General features: G+C 36.3%; 1 protein-coding gene across 1 annotated transcript; it reads right to left on the bottom strand.

Annotated features, from left to right (window-relative positions):
• Positions 1-3,102: 3,102 nt before the first annotated feature.
• LOC114257332 (uncharacterized) lies at positions 3,103-21,568 on the bottom strand. The gene is made up of 23 exons (XM_082917018.1): positions 21,233-21,568; positions 20,941-21,048; positions 20,182-20,330; positions 16,489-16,570; positions 15,870-16,285; positions 13,345-13,777; positions 13,028-13,251; positions 11,655-11,850; positions 11,347-11,492; positions 11,087-11,261; positions 10,955-11,008; positions 10,234-10,413; positions 9,844-9,956; positions 6,568-6,750; positions 6,436-6,493; positions 5,836-5,895; positions 5,711-5,752; positions 5,482-5,612; positions 5,236-5,371; positions 5,072-5,149; positions 3,964-4,080; positions 3,795-3,857; positions 3,103-3,707 (listed from the first exon to the last, which is right to left on the bottom strand). The coding sequence occupies exons 1-23, from the start codon at positions 21,377-21,379 to the stop codon at positions 3,621-3,623; spliced, it is 3,378 nt and encodes a 1,125-aa protein (XP_082773144.1). The 5' UTR covers positions 21,380-21,568; the 3' UTR covers positions 3,103-3,620.
• Positions 21,569-21,769: the final 201 nt, after the last annotated feature.

Here is a 21,769-nt window from a genome sequence, read left to right as displayed (position 1 = left end):
ACCTTGCAAGTTTATGTGCTAGTTCAACCAACACTCTATCCACTTTAGTTACACATAAGAAGTGAAAGGCAAAACTTAACATCAAAATATCTTGTATCACTACATCTACCTCCCAATCAGAACAATATTTTTGTGCACAGCTATCAACTAAAACTTTACAATCAGTAAAAAGAGACAGACATGTAATTTTCTTCGTAATTGCCCGCTTAATAGCTTTCAAAAGAGCTCTTGCTTCTGCTAGCAATGGAGACGACAGCCGAGTTGAAATCCCTCGTTGAAACACGTGCAGTTGATATTCATCAAAACAAACCCATGCAATCCCTGCTGCTCTTGTGGCCTGCTGCCATGCTCCATCCACCAAACAAGTAAACAGCTGAAAATCATTAGAAACCACACAATTATTGGCAAGAACACAACAGTGGTTAGAAGATGAATCATTCGACAGTGCATGCTTATAGTCCAATCTAGCATTTGTAACATCTATGAAATTGTTGGACCATTGCTTTTTAAAATCATCAACCAGAATTAATGTTTGTTCAATGGATAATTGTTCATTTTGAAAAACCCGAAGGTTACGCTGTCGCCAAATTGCCCAAAGGATAGCCACAGAATGGAGAATAAGCTCATCCTCCTGAACAGAAGTTATCCACGTCGTCCACCAAATGTTAAAACCAACAGGTTGACCTATTGAGAAATTCAGTCCCAAAGTTGTGCCCCTCCAAACTCGTTGAGACCACTGGCACTCAAAGAAAACATGCTCTCTGGTTTCCTCAGTTTGGCCACGCACATCGAGCACATATTGTATCAATAGGAATGCCTCTTTTGCTAAGCTGCCATTTTACCGGAAGGATATTATGAAGACATTTTCACAAAAATAAGCTCAATTTAGAGGGCAAGTTTAACTTCCACAATTTTTTCCAAACTAAAGTATCCATTGTATTAGCACTAGGAGTTCCCGCGTGTCCACGTTTAATAGCCGACCAATAACCCGACTTAACCGAAAAGATCCCATTTGTAGTGTTAGTCCACACCAATCTATCTCGGCACGAAACCAAAGGGATATAGATACCAATCTATTTGGTTATAAGTTATAAATTTTTTAATCAAATATCATGTCACATCATTTATTTCAAACTTATTTCAAAACTCTTTTCTAAACTTATAACCAAACAAATTTTTCACATTCAAATCATAATTCCAAAACTCACAAACTCAAAATACAACTTCATTCTCAAATCATAATTCTAAAACTCTACCAAACGTTACCTACTTTTTTTTTCTTTTTCTTTTTTTTGTGACAATGCAATAAACTTAATAGTTTACGATTATCAAATCGACCTAATTTTTTATATGAATAATATACGCTAATGGCCTTACAAAATGAATTATTTGAATTATTAAAATAGGACTCATGCTCTACGGGTCCAGACAACACTCTTTAATCCATATCTATAGACCCCTTTTTTAATATATGCAAAAGGATAAATTACACTTACACCTCCTGAGATTTGGATTTAATACATATCCCCCTGACATTTGGAAAATTACACTAACCTCCTGTCAATGTAATTATTTAGATAGAATTAATGCTAGTATAAAAAATACATTGAATTCGTATACTCTCTCTTTTTTTGCTTTGCTTTACTTTTTCTTCTTTTTTCCCCCTTTGCTTTACTTTTTTTTTTTAAAAAAAATGTAATTTCTTCTATTTTTCTACCAGAAGTTGTTGCCTTTTATATAAGCAAAGGGTTTGTGAAATGAGACTACTAACCACAGGAGTAAGAATGTAATTTCTCAAACATCATGGGGTGATATGTATTAATCCAAACCTCATGAGGTGTCAATGTAATTTACCCTATGCAAAATAAATGGGCAATTATCATTTGATAATATGATGTTAATATATTTCGACTTATAAGTTGAAGTCAACATTAATGTGTACATTTAGGGAAAGACTATGGTGCACACTTCTCAAAAGGTGTGTACTGTATGTATTAAATAACTATAGAATAAAATGGTATAATTTCATATTTTCTGAGTCATAGCTGGAAAAAAAATATAACCAAATATAAAAAAGTAATAACCAAATATCTCAAAATATTGTTATAATTAAAAAATAAAATTAATCATAACTAAAAAAGAAAATGACACAATTAAAGATTCATATGATATAACAGTAAATATAATTGAATTCTCCCTACATCTATAAAATTAACAAACCAACAATGAGTATTTCTCTTGTCAACTCTGCTGTACTGATATGTACATCTTTCATAAGAAGATTGTCCAAGAGAGATTGCATAGGTTACACAAAGTAAAAATTGTTATAGACCACAAAAATGTATTTACAAAAACCATATTGAAGTTGTGGCCAAAAAACCAAAAAAGCTTAGGATTGTCTGATTGATCGACTGAAAATGGCCTCAACACGATTTTTGAAAAACTATTTCCATGGTCTATAGCATTATGGTACAAAGTGTGTGTTCGTGTTAATTTTTTTTAAATGTGTATAAATATCAAGAGTATTTGCGGGCTCCATCGTTTTGATTTATACAATTTTTTATTTTGATTTATTTGTTTTCTTTTTTGTAATTTAATTTTTTATAAGGCTCATAATGTAGGAATTTAAATAAAGAGGCAATCGAAACCTGCCTGAAAATTGTCTAAAGAAAGAGAGAGCATTAGATTGCAAAAATTTCATTTATTGCATAAAATTGTGGACAGATGATGACAAAATCTTGTATCCAACCTATCCTACAATTAATCATTGTCCTTGTGAACTTTCTGCTTCCTTCTATTTATACAAATGGTTAGACTAAACAGTAGTAACAAAAATTAGCAAGGGATTTTGTCCCCAATACACTCTCAGTCGCACAATTTCTCTATCCCTAATACACTCACAGCCATACGATGTACCTCAAAATTTCCTTGTTAGAGATTCCCACACCATGTTGGTGAGAGTGCATGGAGACATGGACAAAGCAACATAAATTGGCACTGGATCCTCTATCCTAAAATTCTCTCTGAGCCATGATATGATCATATGTCAAAGTTTTTGTGTTCTGAGATTTCCCACCACATTGAAATGCATTGTGTGTGTGAGAGAGAGAGAGAGATTGTGTTCATTTTATTGAATAAAATTGTGTACAAAAAAACAAGATCTTGGGTCCATCTTGTCCTACAACTACATAATCATATTTGAACACAACCATTTGCACAAAGTCATATCCACAAACAGCATGATGAGAGGATTATTTGAGAAACCTCAATACTACATTGGCAGGGAAATGATACAGATTGTGAGAGAAACTACTTGTAAACTATAAAAATGGCCTATCTACAAAAGAAACCCTTCAATCTGTGACTTTAATTAGACAAGAGATATATGGTTGATGAATGGTTGTATCCTATAATCCTACACACTCTCATGACATGATTTCCCGATCTGCTCTTTCCCGTGCTCAACAGAACATAATGACTGCTCATTCATTTGTACGTGATTCATATGGAATCTTTAACACTCTCCCAAGGAGATGTCTAATTGAGAAGAGTAGCATCGTTTTGCACTCAATCCGTTGTCAACCTGAACCAATAGGGTTCAGAGAATCTAATCCTCCGCCTCATTTCTCTTCCAAACTTGCCATAGATGAAAGTTTCTCTTGCAAGGCTTCAAGCAAATCTTGATATTCAGCAAATGCCGGATGCGACTGGAAAGGAGTACATCAAGAAAAAAAAGTGAGGCACGTAGATGAAGTCACCGTAAACTAGTAAATCTTTGAGAGACATATATGTACCTCCAGAGTCACGCTATAAGCTTTCCACAACCGCATATCATGTTGAAATAAATCAAAAAGAACCTGTGCAGCATAACGGAACAAAAACAACACATTTCATCATATTCTAATAAGATATGTAAACATCATTAAACTTTTCCTTCTGCAAATATTTCCATGGCAATTGTACCTCAGATCGTCTTAAAAGTGTGGCCAGGACAACTATCCACTCTTTGAACTTGACAGAGCACATATGAGCCAAAAGGAATTCTGCATCCAACCGACTCTGCAGTGTGCCCATTTGAAGCTGGAAATATATGAGACAAGTCAATCGTCAGGAAAACAATATCCAACTAATAATATTCAAACTTTTATTTGGGTAAAAACATGAACATGTCAAAAGGTTTTCTAAAAACAGTGCATGCCTCTGAAGGCAATATTCTCTCATGCTTTGTGCATTAATCTACTACATTTTCAAGATTTGACAGCATCTATGACTATTTTTCCAAGTAGTGTAGCCAATTTTAACCGTCAATAATAATATATGTTTCCTTTATTTTGGCTGAAATGAGGATGCTAAGATGGATGTATGGCAAGACTAGACAAGACAGAACTAGGAAGGAGTGTATTTGGGAATGGGTAGGAGTAGCACCGATAGTAAATAAGTTGAGAGAGAATCGATTGAGATAGTTTGGTCATATTCAACGGAGACCAACAGAGGCAATAGTGAAGAGATGCGATACTGTAACGGTAGATAGAAGTGTTAGGGGACGGGATAGCCTAGATTAACGTTGGCTAGTGTTGTATTGTAAGTAGAGATATGGATCTACTTAATTTGACTAATGAAATGACCTTTGATAGGGCCACTTGGAGAAGAAGGATTCATGTAGCTGATCCCATTTGATGGGACTTAAGGTTTGGCTTGATTTGGTTTTATTGTAGCGCTTAAGAATTCTTCCAAGCGCGCCTCTTTTTCAGTATAACTGTTGCGTTCTTCAGAGAGAAGTCTAATATAAAGCTACTACTAATGAAAGCCCAAATAAGAAAATTCTTCATGGTGGTGTATTTAAGTTTCAGGCAAGCATGACACAAACACATGGAAAGAGGGAGAGAGAGATGTGACTATCATTTCTTGAACTTCTTACACAGGTTAACAAATATCAATGAACCATGAATCAAATTGTTAGGTTAAAACAACTTACGAGTTCATGCAAAACACCAAAGGAGAAACAGGTAAATCTCAACCTTTGAATAAAATCAATGACTCAAAATTTTCAACAAATATTTCAAAAGGTTACCTTTTGCCCAATCAATTCGAGCCCTGAAGCAAAATTCTCCAAACGAGCACTTCCATACCTTTCCCTTTGAAGATATTCCTGCAGTAAGATAATATGTACACAACCTAAGATCACCACACAGGAACGGAAATCCATAACAAACCAGATATGTGAGTTTGTCTTACCACTAGATCAAATTGAGTGCCTTTCACAAAAGCAACAAGCTTGGAAAGCTCTTTCCCCGACATTAAATAGCTAGCATGGCTTTCTAGGATGTTCTTAACAGAAGCAACATGTGCATTCTGCTCTTTGAATGAGGGGCTGCTCCCAAAAAATAATAATAATAATAAAATGTCTATCTGTAGCACTTAAAATGAAAATTTTGCAAGCTTTCAATGATGCGCTAATTAGTTAGTGGAAGAGAACATTACCTTTTCAAGTCAAAAGATTGCCTCCTGTAACTAGAAGGGAAAAGAAAATAGCTCAAGAATCTGGGTGATAGTTTGTCTGAATCTGTTGCTGAAGGTTCATATTCCCTTCCAGATCTGAGCAGAAACCTCACCTGAGAATAAAGGAGAAAGATCAAAATTGGAAGAAAACCATTAAGGTGTTATTAACCATCTCACTGAATGAGGCATAAAGTTGTATCAAAACTTGTACCAGCTCCCCAGCGAGTTCATATAAAGATTCATCAAGCGCTGCCTGCACAATTTTCAAACTCCTCAGGCATTTGACACAGTAGATTAAATTAAAAGGCAAGTATGGCAACTATAAGCAGTGGTTACCTGTAATAAACGTAAAGCACAGTATTGACTAACAGCAGGACCCTCAAGTTTAGCTATCACCTGTGGCAGCAAAAGTGGTACAAGATAAGATTAGCAATTTAGAATTGAAGAATGGGATTTTAAAAAGTTGATAAGCAATGAAGCTTAGCTTATCTAGAACTTCTTCCTTGAAATACGAGCTTTTTCAGGACATAAGTTGTCCTCTATGTTACATGGACACTTCTAAATGAAGTACCCACATTGGACACTCCACACTTATTGCCTGCTACTTGTACTTGTGAAACTTATTGATCTAGTAGACTTGAACACTTCCAATTTGTTAAACCAATTATAGACGAACTGAATACCAATTCAATCAATTCACTAAGACTAATGTCATGTTAAAGACGTAAATATACTGAAGATAAAATTGTAACTAGACTAACTTTACAGCAGAGAGTCACAGAAGAAACTTTAATCTTTTCAGATTCGGAACAAATTTTTTTTTTTTTTTTTTTTTGGGGGGGGGGGGGGGGGTGGGGGGTGGCACTAATGACAATTTGTGAAATTCCTCAAACCCTAAAGCTTGAACATAATCAACCGAGATGATTTAGTACTTACAAGTATATAGCAAGCTGCTGTCCGGTACCATCTCTGCTGGAAGCATTCCTCAAACAACCTAGAGAACAGAAAAATCAAGAAAGCCACTAGAAACACACTTTACATGAAGTAAAATCAAGAGAAATCACATACTCCGTTGATCTTCCCGCAGCAGAAAACAAATCCGCCCAATGTCGGCCATCAGTTTTTCTTGCAACACTAACCACCACATCAAAATACTCGGGAAAATTCTTAATTAAATCACAAGTCTTCTCCAAAAGAGAGGAGTTGGTACCATGCTTAGGAACAAAGACCTGGTTTTTATTTGCACTCTGCCTGTAAGAAAGTAGTTAAAACCAATCAAAAATTTAAACATGAAAATCTAACCCATGGTGGAGGCATATGAAAAACAAAAAACGTTAATAGAAAATGTCAGCAGCAGAACTCCCTAGCCAAATACCCCCACTCACCCAAGACCCCAAGATCCCATGCCAAATATGATATACCTCTCACCCCAATCACAGCAAGATGGATACATTGTAACAACCCACATTTATGTCTTAGTCATGTTCATGAGCATCCGTATTATTATGACTTGTTAAGCTTGCATTTGTATATTTGTGACTTGTTTTGCTTAAGTAAGGTCCATGCCTTGTTTTGTGGCTATGTGAAGTGTCTAAGTGTTGCTTGCATGCTTTGCCCCTTCCCTGTTATGTTAAGCGTAGGTCATACCAAGCCTAGGTTGTGTTAAGCCTGGATCATTCCTAGCCGAGGTCATCTTCAGTCTAGAAGCATCTTGGAACCCCTTTGTTGACCTCCATCTTCGCCTTGACATATTGGCCGAGATGTCATTATCTAGGCCGAGGTGTGAATCACCAAGGCCGAGATGTGTATTATCTAGGCCGAGATGTTACCTTTGCACCTGAGTGACCTTGTCCTGGAGTGGTATGACCTAGACCGAGGTGTGGCACATCTAGGCCAAGGTGTGGCACAGCTTAGTCAAGTGTTGTCCTTCCTAGCCGAGGTCATTGTCACCTTATTTGCCGAAGTCTTGTTGTTAGCCGATGTCACCACTTGCCGGAGTGCCTCATCGAGTAGCTTGTTAGATACACTTTGTCATAGTGTTGTCTTGTCAACCTATCACCTTTTTGAAGAGAACCAACCAGTCGTTGCCACGTGTCCGAGCTGAGAGTTAAGTCAGCTGATAGAGAGAGAAAACCTATCATTTCTATATCCTTGTTTTGAAGAGTAGAGAGAGAAGCTCTAGAGGAGGGAGAAGGGTTCTTGAGGGAGAGATAGATTTCCAAGCTTGATTCCTAGAGATCGAACCGTTAGATCCGTGTTCTAAGGTTGGATTCTTGATCTGCTCTTGTCGTTCTTTATGTTTATGTTACTGCATTGCATGATTGAATATGATTTGTAAGCCATGCATTGCTTTGAAGTTCGGTTTTAGAAAGAGAAAATAGCATTCATGTGTTCTTCAAAAAAAGTCATGTTTTGATCCGAAGGCTCATGCCTAGATCCATGTTTTTGTGTTTGTTTTCGCGTGATTTTCTAGCATGGGTACCCAGGTCCATGTTTTCGGACTCATAGCATGAAATCCCAAATTTTCGTAATATAGAAGTTATGATTTTAGCATTCATGTTCTTCATGATCTTCATGTTCATGTTCTTCCTGTTCTTCACGGGTGGAAACCCAGATCTCCAGACCTCACTTCCCGAGGTGTAGTCGCCGAGATCACTCTTACCTAGACCTCACACTTAGGCCAAGCATCGTATCTCATCTTGGCCTACCTTGCATGACCACTTACACTTTTAGTTTGTCTTGTGCGCACTTCGGCATGCAGCCGCAAGCCGAAGCCTAGGTAGCCACACCTCGGCCAGGAAGTGTGGGACCTTAGCAAAGACCTGGATGGTACCCAGCATGTCTTCCTAGCATGTAAAACAGTGTTTTGACTTCTAGCATGTTTTCCCAAGATCATTTGCACGCATGTTAGACTTGTTTTGAGAAGTATGTTTAGTATGCTTTGCCATGTGTTGTAGGACTTGGACCTTTGCCTTGATCCCGACGTCCCAAGAACTAATGTGAGTGGTATTTTTAATAAAGTTATGTTCTTAAGATTTTGATAAATCTTTGCCTTGTTTTGATAAAAGTATTTGTTAAGCATGAATGATATCCCTATTTTGTGTATCAAGTATAAGCTTTGTTTTGAATGGCAATGTATCAAGTAAGCTTTGTTTTAACGACATTCACCAAGTGTTAAAGGGCTACGGGCTCTTGTAACATAGGTCTCTTGTGCTGGAGAACTCTAAACTTGCGCAGCATCCAAGTGTTAAAGGGCTACGGGCTCTTGTAACATAGGTCCCTTGTGCGCTTGGTCTTGTTTTGCCACTGGCGGTTTACCGCGTGGGTCTTGTAAGTAAGTAAGTTTTGAAGGACCAAGGTTATGCCGAGGTTATGTTATAAGATTTGACGCATGTTAAGTATGTAAGTTTTGTAAGATCAAGTTTGATGAACAAGATTTATCACATATTTTGTACAAGCTATGATATGTATGGTTTTGACAAGGATATACTATGTATTGTTTTGAAAAGACCTCAGGAATCATTCATTTAACCCCTTTATTACTTATACCATTCACTGAGTATCCAAGCTCACCCTCCCTATGTATATATGTAAGTAACAAGCAAGAAGTCGGCTACGCCGAGATGTGTGTTTTGTATGTATGTTATGTCGGCTATAATGAGGTCGGCAATCCTGAAGATTGTGTTCCATGATTTGTAGCTCAAGTGTTTTGTTTATGTCGGCAATCTTGAAGCTTAAGTATTTCGAACATGTCGGCTTGAGAAGCCTTTTATCAAGATGTAACATGTATTTTGTACTTTATTTTATTTGTATTCAAGTTTTAAAGCTATGTAAAGATGTATGCCATTTCATTTGACTTATACACTGCTCTTATGGACCACTTGTATTTTAAATTATTGCTTCCGCACATGTGAGCCCCATATATTTATACTCTGATTGTGTGTGAATTTTGTAAGTTGGCCTTCGGTATTCCCGGATTACTGGCCATCACGGCACCAAACTACTAGGGGCTGTTTGGGGTCGTGACATACATTTTCTTGATAACAAACATTTACAAGGATTGATCATATACAAGTACTCCCCCTACAAAGGGAAATTTTTTACCAAACAGTTGCTTAGATCAACAGAAACAGTGGACCTCTCAGTTAGAACAGTAACTAGGGTGGTAAGCTCAGTAGCTCACTCACTTCAGCATCAGCTTAACTTCACATAATTCCCAGCACCATCTCAACCAAGCAAAGCCATTTCATTCGTTGAATCTTCAAATATGATTTATAATAAACATGAATGATGCTTAAAGTTACGAGGCTCAGAATGGTATAAGTTTCTTAATAATATAGTTACCTGGAAATTTCAGCTTCGAATACTGTAAAAAGAAGCCACTCCAGGCAATGGGAAAAATGAGGCTTCTGCGCTGATAGTTGTGCCAAAAGTAAAGCTTCCTCCCTCTTGTCCCTCTGGCAAACACAATATCAGAAACAGAAATGGGAATTCTTTATAAGAAACAAGTAAAAATCAAAACATAACAAATAGTGTGAATTCACCATGCTGCCATAACAAACTGATCACAAAATCTGGTTAAAGGACCGTCATGCTTACTAAAGCAGTAAGACCTTAACACTAAGCAGTACTAAACATATTTTTAGGAAAATACAGCATTTTTAGCTTGATTAATCTCTACAAAGTATTAAGAGTTGACGATTTCCTCACAGAATATTACAAACTCAATGGTACCTGAAGAAGATGTCTGAGTAGGCAATGCAATATAGTTTGTGCTTGAGGAGTTGGCTCAAAACATGGAAACTCTGTGCATGCTGAAAAAGACATCCTCTGGGAAACACCAACAACAACTCCAGCATTTGGCAGAAGACCAAGAGGGTAAACCTCACGATCAAATTCCAATTCAGGATCCAACTGAAAATTAATGTCAAGTTACTTGACCGTCTCAGATTACATGACCCAGATAATCAGATCAGCATTAAAATCCAATGAATATAATTCTACAATTAAAGAATGATCAACTTTAAATATGTAAATGATACTAGGTTGTTTAATCCAGTCCACCTGACAACTTAAAGACTATCCAATGGAAATTCATGGACAGAGATAAAAGGCATAACCAACACTATTTGCATTAGAAACAGAGTAGTAAGCATATAAATTGAAAAAGAACCAAGTATTGCTAATGTCCTGAAGAAGTGAAACCACCACCAGAGATGCTGACTGACTAAGCCAACTGATGACTTATAAAATGGACAGCAAAAGAAATCTAGATATACCAAAATGGGTCCTTCTTCTATTTCCTGTGATTCTAACAGATGAAATCCCAAAGGAATATAAAAAGTTCTACACTATTACATGATAAAGACATGCACAAACTAACAAACTGATAAATTGGAAAAATCTGATTTGCACCAAAAAAACAAATTCATTTAACCATAATATGCATATGTACCTGCAAGAAATCTTCCTGCTTGAACGGGTCGACACCTAGAGATGGATACCAAACCTGTAATGATGCATCAGACGAGTAAAATAGAAGAGAACACTAAAAATGAAGAATGAATTAGCCAAAGAAAACTATTACCTGCATCCCTCGGTGGCCATAATCTAACCATGAAACCTCTTCAATCAAGTTTGTTTTCTCCTCTGATTGACCACAGGTAACCCAAAACAATTCAACAGAGTCAGTCAGCTCTCTTTCCCTCCCATCATCCAAATCGAGAAGTGAAAGTTCCCCATTGGCCCTCAATATCAAACATCTAAAGAACAGTCAGTCATCAGTAGTTTGTGAATCTGTGGTGCAGATAAAAATTCTATACATCATTTTTAAGGATAAGTGCATACCTCACAGGTTCTTTGCCTAACAAATCAGACGGAGTTGAGATTTGATTTTTGGAGACGTGCTCCCTTGAAAGCTGATCAGGGATAAAACGCATTGCGGCAGGATGGCTCTTTGCAGTCATGATTGAGAGCTCTCGTACTGTAGAAAGCTGTTTGTCATTTTATCACTTAAAAACGCATGAAGAATGATTATTCATTACAAAACTCTCATTCTAAGTGCAACTTAAAACTTAAGAAGCCAATAAGCATCCACAAGAAAATATCAGTTTCTTCCTAAACAAATCATACGAGAGAGAGAGTTAAAACATTACCTGTAAATCCGGAGAACTAGAAGGTGTCAGTTCACCAGATAACTTCACATGGAATATATGGACATCAAACGGGCGATAAGTAACAAGTAGATAATCTTGATAAACATCCATCACCATTGGGTTCGCAAGCAATGGTTTCCTACAAAGTAAAGAGCTCTGGTCGAGGTGATATCGAGGGTAGAAAAGCAACTCGTAACTGCAAAAGATTAAATACTAGTTTTAAATGCTAAATTGTCCTCCCAGAAGGAACAAAACCAAAACAACTAAAACTAAAGAACTAATAACACTATTCAAAGTGCACCTTCAATTACGTTTTCTATTTGATTAATCAGCACAATTAGAAGATGAATCTAGAGCTTATATAAAAGCTTAAATAGGTTCTCTTTTGTTGAGGCAAGGATGTCAATAACAAGCAACATTCCCAAGATGGAATCTAATTGCTGGGAAGCTCAACATGTGTAAGAATTTTTATGTATTCAAAGCTCAACATGTGTAAGCATTTTTATGTATTCTGCAAATTTTGAACAAGAAGATTCTTTAAATACTAGAGATTTTATTAAAAAAAAAAATGGATCATGCACTTACCAAACTTAACTTCCATAAAATTCAAATAAATTTTGGTAGATCTTTACAATAAACATCTGAATCTAACACTTGCATAGTTTTAAATGATAAAGTTCCATCTAAAATCCAATAAGACAGATACATACATGTACATTTTTTTTGATAAATACAGATACATACATGTACATGTTCACACATCAATGACGATTTTACTTTTTATATGAATCCATGAAACATAGTTTTTAGGTCAACTTGATATGGATTATGTTTCTAAAATCCCTCTTCTTTTTAATGGTCAAATAATTTTTAATAGCATTCCTAGATGATAAAGAAATGAAACTTGGATATCACTATAATGTTGTTCATGCTGAAGTTGGATGATGGATATATAAAACCCCACGTCTGCTGCTGTTTTTTCGTATTTGAATCTCGCCATTTATTACCAGTTATTGGTCAGATCTGAATAATCCAATACTGAACACAAATCAAACTAATTGACTTGTTAAGCGTTAACTGGCATGCAAATAAATTAATCCTTTTACTCTTTCCATTCTATCAATGCTATTTGCTAGAGACAGAAAAAAAAAAAAATCTTAATCCTAAGTGTCTGATTGAGATATTCTTGTCAATATGTCGTCTCAAACTCTCATCTCGTAACAAAAGATAAGGATACATATATGATACTAAATAATTTTAGAGACACTTGGTTACAGCAATAAAGCAAATTATAAGCAACAAGTATATGACGTAAATGTATATATATACATAGTTTCAACTACCAACAAATAAAACATCTATATATTGCTCACGTGTTAGAAGAATCAATGTAATTGCAGACAACAACAATGTTCCCCAGCCATGACAAGCCTGTGCACTGAATCTTTTGTTCCTGGGTAATATCACCAAATACTCGCCACTTTTTCAATCGTATATCATACAATATTAAGCCATGAAGACCAGCAACAGCCAAGTACATCCCATCCTTGCTAGCTGCCACATGCATAACTGGCCAATTTTGGGATAAATAAGAAACCTAGTTCAAAGCAAAACTAAGTTAGCAATATTCATATTGCACAAGAATAAGAATGAGAAGAATCAATCATTATGATTACAAAATCCACATAACTGGAAGGTGAAGGTGCAAAATCTTAAGCTCATCAGTGTCTTCAGACTGCACAATGAGCAGTCGATCTTCACCATAGATAACTTGACGGGTATACGTAGTGCCTGAAACTCCTCTGTTCAGGCAACATTTGCCAAAAGAAAATGCAATGATTCTCTCCGAAGAACGTTCCTCAACAGCATAAAGTCTATATCCATATTCATCCCAGTGCATCAGTGAGGTGCCACCCATCATAGGTTCATATTTGCAATCCTGATTTGTCTTAACCACTGGAGAAGATACAGAACTTAAACCAATTTGACGAATGGTAGACATCAAACGACACCCAGAGACGGACCAAACTGTAAGTCCTCTTAGCTTCCACCCAACTGCAAAAGCAGAATTATCAGGTGTCCATGCAATACAACTGACAGCACCAGTATCTTCCATTGAATATCTGCACAAAAAATCACAAGCAAGACACTTGAGTCATTCACCCATCAAAGTATACAAGACTGACTTCTGCATGAACTACAAAATATGCTATACTTCATCAAGGTTGGTCAAAATGTCTAATAAAACTGCAAAAAGTTTAGTACAAAGTAAGCCACGCATAGTAGAAGCCACATAGAAATGATTTATCATCAAAATATAAATCATAAGAGCATAACAATGGTTAAAACTACTCTTACAAAGTAAAGACTTTAATGTAAAAGACAGAAATGGAATGTATGTAGAGAAGGAGATTCTAAGGAAGAACCAAAAATGACAGCAAAGCCCCTGGAAGGAGGCATTACAACAGTCTCAAATTAAATAGAGTTAGATGTCTCGGCATGGCCTAAAAATTGCACCTCTTAAGGACCTGGTTAATTCAACCACAACAAGGATAACCAAAAAAAACCAAAGCCAATCTTAAGTCAGCTCAGTAAGGCTCAATACCAGATACTTGGTGTTGAATCTTGTACAACCAATCCACCTATCTAATTTCCAATTGATCATTAATCAACAGTGTTTTTCCTGTTTCCTTAATCCACATTCTTTCTCATCTTCCCCTCAACCTTACAAGTCCCTTGACCTTAATCATATCACTCCTCAAAAACCAGCAAATAGCCTTGATTTATCCTGACCAAACTGCTTTCAACTTCACCACTGCTTCTCACAATGAGATGAGTCTGGTGACCTCCAAAAAAATACATTTATCGTTCATTTTACTGAACCATCTTTTATTTTACCACTCTTTAAGCACTCTGTAATATTTTGAACTTCATTTTATGAAAAAAGTTACTTTTTGATCACTTGGCACTACGAATTCTGGAGGCATGCTATGTCGTGGCTGTCCGACAATTTCTACTCAATTTGATACATAAATGTCAATCACACAACATTCCAAAGGTACTCCTTTTCCATATATGCATCCTTTTCACATACTTAATCTTGTATCCTTTTCATATACTTAATTTTGTATGTTAGAATGCTGTTGGTTTTTATTGGTCATTAATAGCTTGGAGTATTTTGTTATTTTAAAAATTTTACAGTTTACCCATGGGTCAAATATTGTTATTTGAGTCTTACATGGAGTCTTTATTAGTTATAGAATATTGTAAATTTGTAACAAGTCAAAGCTTCTTAATTTTGGAATCATAGTCCTAATAGAATTAGGAGAACCCAGCACTCTATAAATACGTATATATCTATTCTATGGAGTTCTCTTGAAATTTGATGTAAAACATTTGTCGCTTTCAGTGATACTTTGTGAAACCTTACCTTAGGGGGTTATTCCGATTCTTCTTTTTTCACAAAACATTTATTCCTGGGTTACTATTCACAGCCCTAAAACAGTGCAAATCTCAGGCACAAGAACCTTACCTAATCAAGCCTAAATTGCCGCCAACCATTGTCCTTGCCTTTCAGCTTTTATTGTCACACCAAAATATCATAAAATAAATGCTTTCCTGGAACATTTTGGGACCACTTCTTAAGACCCAACAACCAAATACTTCTGAAAATCAAGCCAATTGTCACCCTTTTTCCATCTAAAACAGTCAAAGCTGCCCTCCATCTTTTAGAACTCTAAGCCTAGAAACTTTCCATAGCTAAAAGCCCACCACCAGATACATCATATGTAGTGACCCTTAGTTTCTAAGGCTGTCCCCCTAGTTCTATTGTTCCCCTTTTCCTTCTTCTTTCTCCTTGTTGAATGAAGAATCTTTAAATCTTCTTGCACACACGTGCATGGCTAGTTGTAGAGAATAAAGCCCATAGCGTTGATTATCAAGTCTTGACCCTCTTTGAAGTGAAAAGTCATCAAAGACTCAAAAGTATTAGGCATGGGGCAACTAAGCAGTCAGCTTAGCTGAATAATTAAAGAAGTGCAAGTATTAGACCAGAAACTAAGGAAGAGATAGGTTATTTTAGGAACCTTTGTGGCGGTTAGTATCATTTTCAGATAGCTGTGGAAATAGTTGTAATATGTAATAAGAAGAGAAATCTCGTAATAATGCAGAAACGCCACATATTTTTAAGTTTAACTAATAACTGCAAAAGCATACCCCCAGTCATACAAAGATACAGATCGAATAAGTGATGCAGAATCCACAAGATCATATAACTCAACAACACCTCTTCTGGTACCAACAGCGAGAATTTGTTGCTCTGAACATACGGAGGCACATGCAGCATCACCAGACCCCAACAGCTTTTCTGCTTTAATAGACTCGGCTTGCTTTAAACCTTTCTTACTTACAGAACATAAGACCAGTTGGCCTTCTAAGAATATCACAAATAGCAATCTTAGGGGCAGGGAAAACTCCAGCTGGATGATGGCAGACCTTTGGAACAAATAATGACTGGGCATGACAGCTCCTTGAACCCCTTTGGAAGCAAGACCATTGTCTGGAGAATATGATAATTTAGTAGCTTCATTGCCATCTTGTAAGTAAAAGTGAAGTCCAAAGGCCCCATAGAACTGCATCAAACAGTAACAAGAACCAAATTTTAAAATCATGTGCAAAAAATGTCCATTTTTCTCTTGATATAAAAAAAGAAGCAAGATACTACTCACTATTTGTGCTAAAAGAATTTAATGTCTATGCTGTATAGCAAATATACTGCATTACATTGCATTTAAAAACTGATCAAAACTGATAGTGTCCACCACATTCGTATTACCTCCCCCTTCCAAGATATGTTGTACAAAGATCCATCCGATAGTCCAATTAGTAAGTGCTTGCTGTCACAAACAATATTGCTCCTGCAATCCGGGGGAAGGGAAAAAAATTACTGTAAGATCAATAGTTAATAAGCAAAACAGCCAACATATTTTGCATAATGAAATTTGATACTAAATGCAGCATTAGAATAAACCAGAGTGAATAATGTCAAGTTAAAATTCAACATGTTTCCAAACAGAATGGCTACAATAATTGGAATTTCAGACAAATTTCACTATATTATTTCTCTTTGCTATGAGATTTGAGAAGTACAATCCACAAAAGACCGTCAAATGAGGACAGAGTGCATGGGTCATATGCATGATATGAGCCATAAGAAGCTTTAAAAAAAATTAATTTTAAAAGCAGAAAAACTGGAAGTTGGTAGGTCTCAAGGCAGAGCCCACTGAGACATCTTGTCCTTTCTTATCAGCAACAAAGTAAAATTGTACTAGAGAACATGATGAGGAGGAGGCACAACACTTATATAATCAAGAAAAATAAAGAGAAGAAAAAGGAAAGGCATAAAAGAGACGTCGATTTCCATTTACTTCCACAATTCCCAATAGCCACAACAAATTTGATGTTCAGATGCTTCTCCTTGAACTGCCACAATGCCTAAAAAAGCTCTAATAGGCTTTTATAGGTAATTTACCATCCTCAACCAAACACTATCCTTATCCCTCTTACTGCATTGCCCAGTGTTTTAAAAAGCGCGCCTAAGTGCTGAGCGAGGCGAGGCGCGGCGCAAGGTTGGCGCTTGAAGTAGACGAAGCGAGGCGCATTGCGAGAAGCGCACATAAGGCGCTGAGGCGCGCGCCTTTCACCTAGGCTGAAAGCGCATGCTTCGTGCACTTCGGCTAGGGCTAACCTGTTTTGTGTTTATGTACCAGCCACATAGGATTAAAACTCTTATACAATACAAATCTGTTGGTGAGCTTCTTCGAATCGACTGATCTGAGCTTCTTCAGGTTCGTCTCTGCTTCTTCTCTTCTCTCTCTGCTTCTTCTCTTCTGCTTCGTCTTCTCTTCTCCTCTCTTCTCTTCTCTTCTTTCGTCGTCTTCTCTCTCGCTTCTGTCTGGCTCACGATCGCGATCTCTCTCGCTGATCGCCTTCTCTCTCTCTCTCTCTCTCTCTCTCTCTCTCTCTCTCTCTCTCTCTCTTGATTTATATATATATAATACATTATATGATACCTATTATATAATATATAATATATAATATACTTATATAATATATAAAATATAATATATACTTATTCATAGTAATAAAAAAAATATATATGTATGTAAAATAAAATAAAATAAAAATTAATTAAAACACATTATGTAAAAAATATAATAAATAAATAAAATAATATATATATTAAAAAAATTAATTATTTTTTTCTTCATCATTTCTGCTCTTCTTATTAAAAAAATTAATAATATACATATTAAATACTTTCTATGTTGAAAATTGTGTTATATTAATATTTTGCTTAACTTTTATAACTTGCGCCTCGCTTTGGTGAGGCGCGCGCCTTGCCTCGCGCTTAGACTCCAGGTGACCTTGGCGCCTCGATGCGCCTAGAGCTTTTTAAAACACTGCCATTTCCAAACTATAGACCCCTCCCCTTATATTCATCATAATTAACCGTACATTGAAGCCTTCTGAGTTTCCTTTTCCTTCCTAGATGATGTTTTTCCTCCCTTTCTCTTTTTAACCTTTTGAATCTCACAAATCACCTCTGTCACAAGTTTTCTTGGTTCTTCAGTTGAATTTCCTCAAAGCTGGTGCAATCATCACACTTCTCTTTCACCTTTCTACCCACTTGTTTAAACTGCTCATGGCCAAGGCTATCACCTTTCTACCCACTTGTTGCATTTTAGAATCAACTTGGTCATAGTTTAAGGCTTCTTTTTTATATAACTCTGGTCCAATTTTGTATATGTTCTCATATGATTTGAGATCCACGTATATTTTCATAAGTTTCTACATATACTCAACAAGGGAGGTCCATGAGTCTTACTATGTGTTGATCAACTTATGGTTTTGGAATTTTTATTGGTTAATAAATGTTTTACTAGTCAAAGTCTATAAGCTTCCAAACATGGAGTCTAAAGCACAATTGTGTCTAGATTACCAAGAAATTTATATAAAGAAAGCTACACAACGCTTCCAATGAATATCTGTGAAATATATTTTTGAAGCCTTAGGGGATCGTTCAATGCAATTTTAACCCGAGGTGCAATGCCTGAAGGGAATCTCATAATGAAAATTGTCCTCCTTCCCTTACTTTTTGAAAGCAACATTTTCTGATTCAATCACTATTAGCCACTAATTTCATCAATTTTCCAACCAAAAATACTTCTTTGATAGCCCTAGTTCTTTCCCTACACCATAAGCCTCTTCTTTCATATCCCTAGTACTTTCCCTACACTTAAGTCTCCTTCTCTCTAACAATTAAAACCTTAAAGACGGCACTTCACAAAAGTCCCAGAACCATATTCCTGAACTCCCACACACCAAACACCTCCAAAACTATGTCAATATCTTTCCTTCAACCACTCAATCATGGCACCGGCAGAACACCAAGACTTAAAATACGGTTGTTACTATTCACAGTCCCCAAAACTTTGCTTTTCTTTGCTAAAAACTGTTACTCTTTCTGTGCATCCAAACAACCCACAAAAACTAAACTGTAATGCCCTTTGGAACAGTTCTCTAGGCTAGAAATTGGCTAAAAAGTGAAACATGCAAAATGACAAAATACCCCCAAGAGCCCCCCCAAAAAGGTCTACTTTAGCCCATCATTTTATGTGCAAAACTACTCATTTTTCAAAATTGGTTTCCACCATTCTTTAGTACCTTGAAAGAGCTTTGCGTGCATAAAAAATGAGCTTCAATCCGATTTCAAACAAAAGAGCTATGAGCATTTTATGAAAACCACTCATCGTTACCTCCTGAGGATAAAATGGCCATAACTCAAAAAAGACTATGTATTTGGTGTTGAAACCAGCTGGAGAAGAAAGCACAGTCTCCAAGCTTTTTGATATCTGGATTGCATAAACAGAGTTTGAATGTGCCCAAGATGCTTCCCTAAAGTACCTAAAAATGAACCAAAAGGGGCTAATTTTGTGCTGGGCTGACACTCTCAGAGGTACCGAGCTGGTACATGGTGAGTGCTTTTTGAAACCTCATATCAACACAGTCCCTGAGCTTTCTCAACCGCTCAACCTTTTAAGTGATTTTTGAAGAATGCCACAAACCTCTAGCAACAAAATTGGCAATGACCATATAGAAATCACAAAGAAGGCTAAGAGATAAATCCTTGAGTTTATGTACATTGCTCAAATTTGTCAAAACGGAGAGTTGTCTTGAAAGGAAAGAATAAATCCTTAAAATAGATTAACCTATTGGGGCCAGGAATCACTAAAGCTAGTTTCAAAAGTCACTCGAAGCTCTAAAATAAAAACATAAGATACCCCTTGACCCACCCCCCACCCACCCTGAACATGAACAATCCCTGATGAAACACAGAGCTTGCAACTGTGCCCTTGCTTTTTTGATGATTGGGTGGTGCTTTTGGAAAACAATAACTATAGCAGATAGTTGAACTCATGACCCACATGCAACAATCAGCAAATAAAAGAATTATGGATTTACTTACGTTGCTAATTCCTTATTTGAGAATGGCACCTGCTCACTGAGAAGTAGAGAAATAGTTGCAAGAAACAACCCAGATGGCTGCTTCCCTCCAATTTGTATTCTTTTTTCTGTGAACTGGACCTTAAATATGTGAAGATAGGAAGAAGAGGTCTGCAAAAAGAAGGCAATCAACGAAAAGGCATCGTTACATCTTTTAAAACTAAATTTCAATAATATTAGATTATGAAATGCATTTGAATTCAACAATCACAATTATTACCACAAGCATGGATTGCACTTTTGGCCATACAATTGTCATTTGGACCAATATGAAACATTTATGACATAAAGAAAAGTCAAACCCAATTGTACTGACCAGAGAATGAACAATAACCAGCTAATGGCATCCACTCCATTATTACCACCATTCAATGTAAGACCAAAAAAAAATGGGAAATAAATTTCAACCCTCATTCCAAAAAGTTCCACCCATCTTACTTCAGATGAGTTTCAAAGTATTGTAGCACGCAAGACAGTCTTTCCACTAGCAGTGATCAATAAAGCTAGATTCTCATCCATCTAAACATTATTTCAACGTATCAACTCACTAGTGCACAACCACATTTTTAACATTTTCAACATGTATCTATATTAGCAGCACAAGAGCTATCACAATTCACAATAAATCATAAAGACTATAATGTAATCCATAATAATTAAGAACCAAAATATATATATATATATATAGGAGTACATTGCAAGGGGCAAGATCACAACTTACGAGAACAGCGATCAATTTGGCATCCGGACTCCAAACGGCCTGTATATTCTCTCCTTCTCTCTGAATCGAATCTGAATCTCTCTTGTACTTCCCCAGTCTCACCTTGTGCTGAATTCAATTCATAAAAATATCAATATCCTAAACTACTCTCCAAACAACATCAAATTCAAAAATTCAAATTCATCACAATGCACCAACGCAAATCAATAAGTAATATCGAACTCACACACACACACACACACACACACACACACACATATATATATATATATAGAGAGAGAGAGAGAGAGACCTGAGAAGAGCTCCAGAGCTCCAAATGAGAAGGAGCGACAACGAGCAAGAGGCGATTGGTGAGTTTAAGGTAGATGATCCGCTCGGAAGAAGGACAGGGACCAGATTCGAGAGGGATGACCTCTGGCCATCCATATGCCATATACATCTTCGATTTGTATATATATGTATATATAAAGAGAGAAAATTAATTAGATCGGAGAGAGAAAGTTAGGGTTTTTCGAAGAGATCGAAAGCATTTCTTGTAGAGTGAGAGAGACGACGATTACAGGTTGAGGGGGGATCTGAGATTTTCAAGAAGGAAGCTTTTTTTTCTATTTTTCTTTAATTAATAAATTTGTTTTTCTTCTTTATATTAATTTATGAATAATGGTAATTTGGTAAATTACACTCATGCCCTTCAAATTTTAAAAATTATACTATTTTCCCTTCCTTATTAATGTTTTTCAAATAACTACCAAAATTTTTAAGGGTTTTTTTTTAAGGTCCCTCGTATTAAGATTTTAAAGCATAAAGGACATCTAATATTTTCATAATG

Source organism: Camellia sinensis, chromosome 2, assembly GCF_055761805.1.
Source record: "Camellia sinensis isolate YWXY chromosome 2, ASM5576180v1, whole genome shotgun sequence".
NCBI lineage: Eukaryota > Viridiplantae > Streptophyta > Magnoliopsida > Ericales > Theaceae > Camellia > Camellia sinensis.
Note: the sequence above shows the minus strand (reverse complement) of the source record. Positions and strands in the feature narration are given on the sequence as shown.

Bases quoted from the DNA above. Each gene is read 5' to 3' on its own strand.
- LOC114257332 (XM_082917018.1), bottom strand. From the start codon at position 21,379: ATGTATATGGCATATGGATGGCCAGAGGTCATCCCTCTCGAATCTGGT. The intron at 16,286-16,488 runs GTAATACGAATG...TGTTTGATGCAG, and splicing joins ACATATCTTGGAAGGGGGAG to TTCTATGGGGCCTTTGGACT. The intron at 5,613-5,710 runs GTACAAGTTTTG...CTTTATTCTCAG, and splicing joins ATGAACTCGCTGGGGAGCTG to GTGAGGTTTCTGCTCAGATC.